At 47.5% G+C, this 12,505-nt stretch overlaps 1 protein-coding gene across 1 annotated transcript in view; it reads right to left on the reverse strand.

Moving 5' to 3' along the window:
• The window catches only part of chst8 (carbohydrate (N-acetylgalactosamine 4-0) sulfotransferase 8), a 96,810-nt gene that overhangs the window by 65,903 nt on the left and 18,402 nt on the right, over nucleotides 1-12,505 (reverse strand). Inside the window, exon 2 of the mRNA XM_028955896.1 lies at nucleotides 11,086-11,275. Within this exon, the coding sequence (XP_028811729.1) occupies nucleotides 11,086-11,275 (190 nt within the window). The remainder of the gene's footprint in view (nucleotides 1-11,085; nucleotides 11,276-12,505) is intronic.

A 12,505-nucleotide genomic window follows, 5' to 3' on the forward strand; every position in this document is an offset into this window, starting at 1 on the left:
CAATGAGGGGAGGGGGCGTAGCGCAGTTATGGCTCCAAATACAGAGTGAGCAATTTACAATTCCCAATCTTAAACAGGGAGTCATGCTGGATGGGCTGATGAGCTTCATTTTCTCCTTCTGCTGCTGTCATCCAGACTGCTAAACAATAGCAGCAGCGGCAGCAACAGCAGCTCTCCCTCTCTCAGCCAGCCGCGCCCACACACATAGTGAGACATGTTTACACACATGCATAGCTGCGCACACACAATCACGTACTTACGTGCAAACATATGCATATATGCACAGACATGTACTTACTGGGACATGCATGCTTACTGATACACATGGCCATGCATACACTGACACATGGACACATGCATGCACACACACATATTTATATATATATGTGTGTGTGTGTGTGTGTGTGTGTGTGTATATATATATATATTATGGCAAGCCAAACAGGAAATAAATAATATATATATATTGACAGGGAACTGAATATATGGAATGAAACCCGAATATATGGAATGAAAGTCTGAATATATGGAATGAAGTCTGAATATATGGAATGAAAGTCTGAATATATGGAATGAAAGTCTGAATATATGGAATGAAATTCTGAATATATGGAATGAAAGTCTGAATATATGGAATAAAAGTCTGAATATATGGAATGAAAGTCTGACGTCACCAAGCCATTGGTGCCATTTTGAGAATGTTAGTTCGGTAAACAGGTGAATTGTTCCTCACACGAGTGATTCTGCACCAAACCCAGTGGCAGCAGTTTTAAGCACAGACGACATAATAAACGCTCTGGCTAATGCTTGCAGTAACACTTCTAACAATTCTACCAGCATGGAGATTTATTTTATGTTTCACCGTGGAAGACTTAATGCAGCGACAGTAGCTGCTTATTCATCAAGCACCCGCAATGGCCTAAACAGGCGAGCTTCCCACCGCCATTCCTACCTACAACCTCCGTAAACAGGGAGGAATTACAGGGCAAACTAACTTCAGCATTTTAAATCCGATATACCAGCGCTGCCTGATCCCAGCGCGCCATGCAACATTTAGATTCAGGCTGCACACAAAGTTTATTCTATTCTATTTTATACATGAATGTAATCTGCACTTTTTAAAGTTAGCAGAACCTTTGTGTCTTAAATTAAACACGCTAAATCGCGCTGTAATTTGTATAAAATCGTCCCTGTGGCTGATTGTGGTCTATAGTGAGGTGAGTTTATGATGAACCCGGTGTAGCTGGTACAGATTTTACAGGTTAAAACGGCGCCGGAGATACTCGCACAGGCAGCGGCGACTGTAAAATAGAATAAACTTTGTGTGTGCAGCCTGAATCTAAACGTTGCATGGCACGCTGGGATCGGGCAGCGCTGGTATATCGGATTTAAAATGCTGAAGTTAGTTTGCCCTGTAATTCCTCCCTGTTTACTTCCTTTTCTGTATTAAAAGACGGAGGTTTTATGTAGGAATGGCGGTGGGAAGCTCGCCTGATGTGGAACTATTGAAAAATCTCTTCATCAGTAGTCCTATACTGAATGTTGGTAGAATTATTAGCGGTGTTGCTGCATGACGTCAGATTTCATTCCATATATTCAAACTTTCATTCCATATATTCAGACTTTCATTCCATATATTCAGACTTTCATTCCATATATTCACTTCCCTGTCAATATATATACTATTTATTTCCTGTTTGGCTTGCCATTTTATATATATATATATATATATATATATATATATATATATATATATACACACACACACACACACACACACACACACACACACACACACACACACACACACACACACACACACACACACACACACACACATATATACTCACATATATACACACATATATACACACACACATATATATATATATATATATATATATATATATATATATATGCATGCATATACACGCATGCAAATATACTCACTGAGACATATGCACACATGCATTCATGCATGACTAATATATACATGCATGTTTAATGACAAACATGCTTGATGAGACAGGCATGCCCACACTGACACACAAACAGTTGAAACCAAAGGTTTACTGTATAAAAAGACATATAACCTTTTTTATATTAAATAATTCAAAATCCTTTCAGTTTTAGGCCCGTTCAGATTCCTAAAATAATTTCTATTTGCTAAATGTCAAAATTATGTTCATGCATGCACGCACGCAGACGTGTACTTACTGAGACATATACATACATGCATTACATGTACATTTCTGACATTTATCAGATGCCCTTATCCAGAGCAACTTACAATCAGTAGTGACAGGGTCAGCCCCCCTGGAGCAACTCAGGGTTAAGTTTCTTGTTCAGGGACACAATGGGATCAAGTGGGATTTGAACCTAGTTCATAGGTTTATAGACAGGTGCTTTACCCACTGGGCTACTACCACCAGATTTGTGTGAAACACACACATGCATACATGCATACACTGAGACGTATGCATACACTGAGATGTATACATACACGCTTATTGACACACATGCACATACACAGTGTCATGATCCGGTCCGGGAGGGGTTACTCCGGTCCGGGATCCGTCAGTCATGTGTAATGTTCCCTAATCGTTTTCACCTGTGTCTAATGTATAAATGTATGTTTATAATGTATGTTTACCGTGTCCCGTTCTTTACTCATTAAACCCTGGTTTCCTGACGTCGTGCGAATGCGTCCTTCTTCCTCGTCTTCCTCATCATCATCATCTCCATTCACCTGCCTCGTCATGCCACCATGGTTGTGACACACACGCTTACAGAGACAGGCATGCACACACAAAGATGCATTCTCACGTATGCACAACGGCACAACTTTCTCTTTAAAAAGAAAAACAGCACAGCAGATGTGACTTTGTTCACCGGTGACACACCCACACTGCTGCAAAAGTCCATAAAATACTTGTGCCACGCAAGGGAGGCCCAGCCCGGCACTTCCAACTGCTAAACACGGGGAGAAATTGGAGGCGCGCTTGTGTTTCGTGTGTCATGTTTCTTTTATCGGATTTGAAATGATAAACATTCCGCTGCACTTTTGCTCTATAGCGTTGCTCAGCAGGGCTCCTTTAAGCAAATGTTGCAGTTAAAAAGAGGAAGCTGAGTGCAAAGTTAAAAAACGATCGCAGGCATTCACTGCACGGCCAGCGCGCCGTAATTGGTCCCATGCGGCTATTACGGTAAAAACACTCATTGACCAGGTCCTCTGAAATCAGTGCTGTGTCTATAATAATAATATAAAAAAACAGTCCTAGTTTTCAATTACGAGCGGTGAAACTACCGCGGTGCGGCCTGAGGAAACCACCAGTTATAATTCACCAGATTTCCGATAGGAACCATGAAACGGGACCGCGCTAAGCTGCCTCACCATGCCGTCAGCGGCCCTCAACGGCGGCGCTCAAGCAAGGTGGGAGGAGCCTCTCCTCACACTTCACAGCATGACAACGTGAAGAGTCGGAGAGAATCTGCCCAGTGCTGGCAACGTATCGCTTTCATTTCTTACGACCGCTGCTTATGGATCGATAGCTTGAGATCCTCGGGGGAACCGCTCTGGCTCCAGACAGAAATAAAACAGCGAGCACTGGGCCGACCTGTGTGTGAACGCCGTGAATAATTCATCCTCCATGCCCGCACTGCTGAGACCCTAAGTAGCATTTTTTGAGGGGACCAGAAAATTAGATTCCTCTACCCTGTTAGAAACATAACCTCATACAGCAACACACACACTCGCTCAGTGATAGACACACACACACACATACACACACAGGGCTGAAATGCATGCTTCTGGATGCTATTAAAGAATGTGATCAAACGCGGCTTTGCACAATTTATTAACCGCCTACCTACCACGCATGGGTCATTTCGAGCAATTTCCAGCCCTCTTTCATTTTGGAGAAACAAAGAGCTGTGAGGGCATCAGTGTGAAAGAGAGGTGGGACCAATTAAGCCTGGTGACAGTCCCTTTTGTTATAGACTGGCTAAAAGCTAGGCTGGCGTGATTTCCAACTGTTCCATGTCAAGGCCGACCGAAAAGCATGACCATGGAGCCAGAGCCCCTTTAGAAACCATTCAATATTTTTTAGAAATCAATTATGCCCAGTTGGCAGTAAGTAGGTAGATGCTAGATTATTTTCTGGGAAAGCACACGCAATAAATAAACTAATAAAGATGAAAATTGGTCGATGCAAAAAGATTTCAGTGCTGCATTGTTATAAATTAAATGCATGTATATATATTTTTTAAATGCCAAAAAGCAATTTCCTTCCTCTTTCCTTCTCTCTGCGTTTCGAATAGACTGCAATAATAATTTAAACAGATGATAAAATGGATATCCACAGCTACATCACGCCAGTCAGTCACCTCCTACCAGCCTACTGATACACCGCACATTTGCAAAGGGGCCCGGCGAGCAGTGTTCATCAAGGGGACCTCAGTGGCACCTTCTGGTTACGGGGCCGCTTCCTGAACCGCTAGGCCAACACTGCCCCTTTTTTACCCATCAGGGTCCGGTCTTACACGGTTCACGTCAGAGCGCTGATGCAAAGAGGAATTTTTTGTTGTCATTTTTGGGGCGAGCCCTTCTCCTGTTGCTTGCCCTTGGCTCCTTGCCTCCTTCCTCGTGCCATTAGAATGCAAAAGTGTAGGGCTGTTCAGAAATGTCCTTGGTTTTCCAAGAAAATAGAAAGAAAATAGAAAGAAAAGTGAAAAAACACCATTGGCAAAGTTTAAAAGAATGATTTGCTGATGGACTAGATACTTTAGGAGTGTGAAGAGTATCTGGTTTTTATTGCTTCTAAAATCATTAAATAGGATTCTATTTCTATTAATAAATGAAGCCTTTACAGAAACGAACACAGCACCACTGCATTGGAACTCGTGACCAGTAGTTTCTGATAAAGTTCATCTTTGCATGCTTTCCACCCATTTGATGACTTTTTAATGGCCCGAACAAGGACATTCGTAAATGACCCTAAGCTTAATATGTGTTGGTGTCCATCCCTCACCGGATATTATATCACTTCCTGTCCCCCCATCTATGACTGAGTGTGGTGGCTTCGCGAACACGAAAGTGGGTGTGTGACAGATTCCGCGTTGTGACTCGGCCGTTTAGGAGTGGACTGTGGACTGTGGATGGGGAACTCTCTCTCTCTCTCTCTCTCTCTGCCTCCCAGCTGTCTCCTCTCCGTCATTCAGGAGATAAGCATCAGTCGGCCCACTCCAGTGACACGGCCACTTCCTCCCGCAGTCAGCAGATTACGTTTTAGAGGCTGACAGCTTGTTATCACTCAAGATGGCAGGAGGGCTTCATCTCTTGTTCTCCCTCTCCGCGGAGGCCTCGCGTACCCGGCCACCTTTGAGAGCGTCTTGCTCGGGGATTATCCCGATCCCCGGCGCTGCAGTGCGCCATTGTCTCCGGAGGGAGGCCGAGGGGTCACGTCTGACCTCGCCGGCCGAGGTGGATTTACGAGACCCGTGTACGGACGCATGGAGCATCAAGCATACCGCTTTACCTGCCGTATAAAGCTTGATTTGTGGCCCACCGCGTTCTACGGTATGGAACAACGCGAAACCATCTCCAATTAAAATGTCCTGCTGTTGTTTTTTTCCATGAATAATTCTGCATGTTCTTCTCCTCTTCCTCCTTCTCCCTCGTCACCGTTCTTACTCCGGCATCGCTCGGCGGCGGCGAAAGGTGCTTATGTAAGACATCTCTCACGCTCGGCTGTCTCCAGCCTGCTGGGAGATGCCGGCTACGGCGCCACGCCCAAGCGTGCCGACGACGGGCTCTGTGACAGGACGGGAACTCTGATGGCGGCTCTGCGTGACCAGCGGATGCCGCTTCGCCTCCAAATGGCGGTTTTTCTCCCTCTCCTCACTCTTCTCTCGCACTGCAGCCGTTGCGGAGGAGAAGCGCACAATCCGCTCTGCAACCTGCTGGAAGGCCGTTCATAGCCAATCCAGCGCAGGTGAATCGGCGCTCCCCGTGTGGCCGAATATAACTGGCCGTCGGGCGGAAACGACGCCCGGAATCCTGTCATGTTCAATAAGCGGAACGTTTCTCTCTGTAATCCCTCCAGATGCGACAGGGTTGGTTACTTCACCGTCGCACCTGGCTGTAGGATCGCTGTATTGATCGCTGCCCATGTTAGCTCCACTGAGGCTGCAGTCACGCACACGGGTTCACTGGCCTGATGATGAACGTGGTTAAACAGATCATTTATTGTGTTTTAATCTTTACAGATGCGGTGAAGACCTTGGTGGTAGGAGCTTTTTTTTGCATTGGAAAAAATGACGACAATCTGAACAATTGGCTTTGTGAACTTTAACAATCAGTCTGATTTGTAGAAATATTGACAATAAAAGCTTTTCTACAAGCACTATGCAACCAGAACTGGAGGATAGTGACTCAACAACTAAACTTAATTGTAAAAAATGCTTTGATTTACACCGCTTTAAGTGGTGGCCTAGCGGTTAAGGAAGCCTAGCGGTTAATCAAAAGGTTGGCGGTTCGAATCCCGATCCGCCAAGGTCCCACTAAGGTGCCACTGAGCAAAGCACTGTCCCCACACACTGCTCCCCGGGCACCTGTCATGGTGCCCACTGCTCACTCAGGGTGACGGGTTAAATGCAGAGGACACGTTTCACTGTGTGCACCGTGTGCTGTGCTGCTGTGTATCACATGTGACAATCACTTCACTTTATCACCTTTACTAGGACGCAGAAGGGTTGGACTTGGGATGAAATGGAGAAGGTCATGAGGTCTGATTACGTCAAACTGACCCTGTTCCAGAGTGATGGACCATCAGGATAAGAAGGGAGGTCAGGGTCATGGGGGGGCGTCTCTTCAACTATGTCAGGTCTGACCACATTTATCCATCATTGCATCTTCTCGCTGACACGGGTATATCTCAAAATGACAACAGCAGTCGTGCCCTGACCTTAACCCTACAGAAAACCTTCGGGAGGCGGCGTGCTTCAACACAAGATCTTGGTGAAAAATGCAAGAAAAAAAAACAACAACTCAGGACTTGAAAGGAGCACAACTTTGCTTATCGTTTCTTATCGGAACAATGCGAATCACGGCTATAGGCGATTCCAGCCAGTACGTAAGATAACAGTGGAGCAGTGGCTGAGATCACATCCTGCACCATGGCGATAGTAGCCTGATAAGACAGAGAGACTGACCCACTGATACGTCTCCTCCTCCTCCTCCTCCTCTCCACTTCCTGTCAGTTTGGTGCACCATGGCAACCGTCCAGTGCCTGTGCGCAGTGTTTCATCCTGCACTGAAAGGCTGTGGCGCATCTCCCCGTCCTTCACCCTCCTACAGACTCCAGCGTGTATGAACTGATGCGCCTGAGCTCTTCGGTGGAGGTGGCTGTTATGCGTTTCCGTAGGTGACGTGAAAAAGAGGCGGGGTGACCGGGAGGGAAGAGCCCTCGGGTGTTTTGTGTGCGATTCCCATCATCCCCCTCAGCGTTAACAGGGCATCACATTTTCCACGTTTTGTCAATTTTCCACTTTATGCCAAAATTGATTACATTTTTCCCCTCAGAATTCGACATACAACAACCATTAATAACATGAAATAATGGAGAAATCAAATGAATTTAAGTATTTACAGCCTTTGCAATGAAACTCAGAATTGAGCTCAGGTGCTAATCTTTCCCCTGATCATCCTTGAGATGTTTCTGCGGCTTAATTGTAGTCCACCAATGGAAAAAAAACTGTTGACTGGACATGATTTGGAAAGACACGCCACCTGTCTACATACCGTCCCACAGTTGACAGTTCATGTCAGAGCACAAACCAAGCTGGAGTCAAAGGAATTGTCTGTAGACCTCCGAGACAATCTGGGGAAGGAACCTTCTAGAAGGGCAACCATCAGAGATTTTAAAATGGCCTCTCCAACGCTTCCCATCCAACCTGATGGAGCTTGAGAGGCGCTGCAAAGTGGATCGGGCCAAACTGGCCAAGGATCGGTGCATCATATTCAAAAAGACCTGAGGCCATAATTGCAGCCAAAGGTGCATCGACAAAGTACTGAGTAAAAGCTGCGAATACTCATGTACATGTGTAAATTTGGCAAAATGTTGTCATTACGCGGGGTTGTGTGTACAATTCTGAGGAAGAATATTAATCCATTTAAATCCATTTTGGAGTAAGGCTGTAAAATAAAAGTGAGGAAAAATGCTTGGGGGAGGGGGTGGAGGATGGATTTGGATGGCGGCCGTCGGCCTGAGGGACGCTAGAGCATCTTCCTCAGCGTGGGGCAGATTGGACGAGGCCAGCGGCGCTAGGCGCGGGAGCTCCGCTTCAAAAGGGGCTTTTCAAAGGGCCGCCTCCCAGCTGGATCCGCCCGCCAGTCCCGCCCGCGTCCTCTTTTCATTCTTTGCGCAACCCGGCACTGGCCCTCTGCGCCCTCGGCTCCCACGCTGGGGTCATCTCAGACACGGCCCACCCCGACCAGGTCACCGCGCCTGTATGACGGGCAGAGATGATCCTTTTATTTCACCTCTGCAGATGGCGGAGAGGGGGAGATCAGAACGTCCCCCGCTGCCTCCCACCGTCCTCCAGCTCTCTGTTAAATAATCTCTGGCCGTTTTCATGCTGCATCTTGAAAGAACTTTTTATTCGGTGGCTCGGAAGGTGACACCGGATCAGATGAGGGCTTTTTTTTTTTCTTTCAGTCTGTGAGACCACAAATGGTATAAAGGAGAGTTATTGTGACTTTAGAAATTAGACCAGCCCGTCGCCACGTGATTCGATGCCGATTGTTTCAGGTTCACCCCCCCCGTCTGATCTGATGTGATGGAGCCGTTAATATGATTAACACAACATTACTGTCCATGTTGTGATGGATGAATAGATGGACGAAGCAAGAGCACAGAAATGAGGCCAGTGAATTACCGAACAAAAGGTGCTGAGCAACCAAGGTTAGGCATAAAAAAAATGAAAATCCGTTGCTATGGGATCCCTCGCTTTTAATCTGAGTCCAGTTGAACAGAAGCACAGATTTTAGCTCCTGGTTTTTTTTTTTTGAAGACTTCAGAGGTCACACGCCGAATGAAACATTTTGCTCTATGCGGTGAAAACCCTACAGAGCCTGACGATCGTGTCCATGAGATATTTACACAAGATTAGTTCATGATAAGCCATCCGTCTGCCCCGTTCTTTTCTCAAGAATCGTTTTACTTGGGCTGTCTGGGTGAATTAAATGGATTTCGGAAGTCAAAGGTCACTTACGGTGGCCGGCAGATTGCAGGGATGTTAGTGGAACGCAACGTTATTTGCGGGCGAATGGAGAACCGATCATAGCAACGTAATTATTTGCGTTTTGGAGTTCGGACTTTACAAATCCAGGAGTGGGAACGTGGTGGGACCTACTGACAATCCCTACGGAGAAAAAAATCCTACGGAACGTAGCTCAGTGGTCAGGCCAGGAAGCTGAAACACAGGAAACTCCAGATCGGCTCTGAAGCAAGACAAGACAAATAGCCGTTGTTTCATTTCACAGTTCAGGGCTTGACGAGAGGTGGGGGCGTCGGGCGGATGCGCACGGTGGCATTACCGATTCCCCGAGCCCCGGGTCATCGGCACAATTTAATTACATTAAGAGACGGCTAAATTAGACTGTGCAAACAGAGGTGGCTTAAGGGATTACCGGAGCCCTGCGCGGAAAAGATCAAATTCTGCATTCCAGCTGGAAACAATATGCACTGGTCGCCACAGTTACGGGCACCGGCCTGAGCTCGGGAGAAGTGAAAACCCGGACTGGACCTCGGCTCGGCTTTAGATCCACGGTACGATGAAATCTAAACAGTTCCCCGCTCGTGTCACGGCGTGCCGCGCCGGTACCGGGCAGGTGGCTTTTCGGCTCTCCCGCCCGCTCCCGGCGCCAGGCGATGGATCATTAAGATATGTCAGGAGCACTCTGATAGGATTTGTCTTGCATGGTTGTCTTGCCTTTTGTCCAATTTGTGCCATTTTAGAAGTAAACGCGGAATCGGGGTGGATTACACGCTGTGACTAAGGAGCGTCAATATGGTCCCCCTGCATGCAATGATTAGCCGGGACGGAAACAGGATAAAGAGATGGATTAGTTCTGTTCAATTATGGACGGTAACGCGAGAACCCTGCACGGGGGGGGGGCTTCCGGGGACCCAGATCGGTCAAGAGGTATCAGCCGCTGCTCGGCGTCCCTGCCGTGGGTAAATAAAGGTCCCATCAGTCAGCGGGAGCGCTGCTCCAGATTCCGAGGCCCGGCAGATCTGGGACAGGGGGCCTGCCGGACTCCGGCGCGGCCGGCCCGGGTTAACGCGAGAGCTCTCACTTCGCCGCAGCCTCGGCTGGGTCTAAGAAAAGACGCCGCTTTTGTGAGCCGTTATCTCGGCTGTTGGAAAGTGCAAGTCTTCACCGTCGGGCCCGAATAAATCGGATGAGCTCTGCAGGGCGCCCTGGCAGATCGACCGTCCTTTAAGCAGGATTGGACCGGAAGAAATAAGCCATCGCGCTCCCTTTTGTTTCTCAAATGCACCCACCAGCGCCAGTGACTTGAGAAACCGCCACAAAGTTTTCGCGGCCGCAACTTGAGGCACTTTATTATCGGAATAATAACGGCGCTCATCTCCAGCCACCACCGAGCTCTTCAGAGTGACGGTATCCCCCAGACCGCCTGAGCAATCAGGGGAATATTAGGGCCCGGAGAGATCCCATTCCCCGTAAGTGCCTCTTATTGATGGAGAGGCTGCCACCGCGCCGGTGACACGTGACAGGCGCCACTCGCCTCCCTCCCTCGCAGTTCTCGCGATCGTCAACCGACGCGAGGATTATTTCTCCATGATACTCCGGTATCTTAACTGGGTCACTGGCAGTAATTGCGTTTCGCTGGCGACTTACGGAAAAAGTGAGTCACCATTTTCGGAGTGCTTTGCATGGCTGGCGGAAGTAAAAATATCTCTTCACGGTGCAAAAGCAACGAGGAGGGCAAAAAAAAAAAACGTTTTAGTGGTTTTACTCTATAATGAAACTTCTGCAGGAGCGTTTTTTTAAACTGACCTGGGACCTGTTGCTGCACCATCTCGGACAGGTCCTGCAGGTGGACGAAGAGCACCAGCCCCCCGGCCGCGAACAGCAGCAGGAACCAGAAGGAGCAGGGCAGGTTCGCCCTCAGCCGCCTCCTCCGCCGGAGTACGTCCATCACCCTGCACTCCACCCAGGGCATGCTGGGTCGGCCTGGGAGGGTCACCTGCGGAATCATCATCATCATCATCATGATCAGTGCAGATCAGAAATGTTCAAACCTAGTTATCACCAGTCAACAGAGAATCGATCACTATTGGACAATATTGCCAACCAAGTTCTCCCCATTATTTTACCAATAAACCCCAGAAATCGCCATGGGCTACACGATATGGGGACAAACCGCCTGTTTTGTTTGAATTTTTTAAGTCCATGACCTTAATGTAACTGATTGATTGAAGACAATTACTGTACCAGAGATGTAGCGACGGGCTGTGGAAATGTTTGGAAAATGTTGTGCATATTATTGTACCGCCCTAATGAGACTGATTGCCAATATTTAGCCGTATGGGACACAGGATAAACTGGGAAAGGCACTTGATGAAAAGTGTGTGTTCGCCACATGACGACTGCACCGCGGTAAATATTTGCTCCTTGATTATACAGTATTGCTGGAATGATTATTGCCTTTCCTGTTGTCATGGAGCATAAAGCACCCTGGCACGACCACAGATAAAAGGGAAGTACGCCAGCGAAGCCAGCCAACGGCGGGGCGCTTTGAATAAATCATCCGGCGAGCCATATTCACTCCTTCCTCTAGTGTGAAGAGCCCGCCCTGCGATCACGTTCGCATGGAGCACAGAGCCAGAGGCCCTTTGTGTTGAATTGTACATGTTTGGGGGCAGTAAACGTCGCCGTGGCCGCTCGGATGCCAGCCATTCTGCTGTTAACTGCCATTGTTTCTCCTGGAGCAGATTAGACATCAGACCCTGATTCTGACCCCGAAAACTCTCACACACACACACACACACACACACACACAGACAGTCAATACACAGCGGCCCACACCAGAACACGCCTCAACACATTGTGTTCATCACCTCCAGCTGGCTTCCATTTTGGGGCGAAACAGTCACGGCACCACACAATGCCGAGCTGTTAACACATCTGCCCGGCGTGAGATCTTACACTTTTACATCCGTCCTGCCACAGATCGCTCCGAACAGCACTTGGCCTTCAGACTTTCTTCAAAAGCTCAACATGAAATGTGCTCTCTGCTGACAGCGGCTTCATCTGTAATGGAAATATAAAAGAAATGCTGTGCTGCGGTGTTTCATAATGACAATCACTTCACTTTCTCAAAAAAGGTAACGTACGGGCCGAGATGTACGGGGACGTAGCATCCCCACCACAACAAACAAAACGTTCAATCCCTGCAACATGAACTAAAAATGAT

This window comes from Denticeps clupeoides, chromosome 16 (assembly GCF_900700375.1).
Source record: "Denticeps clupeoides chromosome 16, fDenClu1.1, whole genome shotgun sequence".
Lineage (NCBI taxonomy): Eukaryota > Metazoa > Chordata > Actinopteri > Clupeiformes > Denticipitidae > Denticeps > Denticeps clupeoides.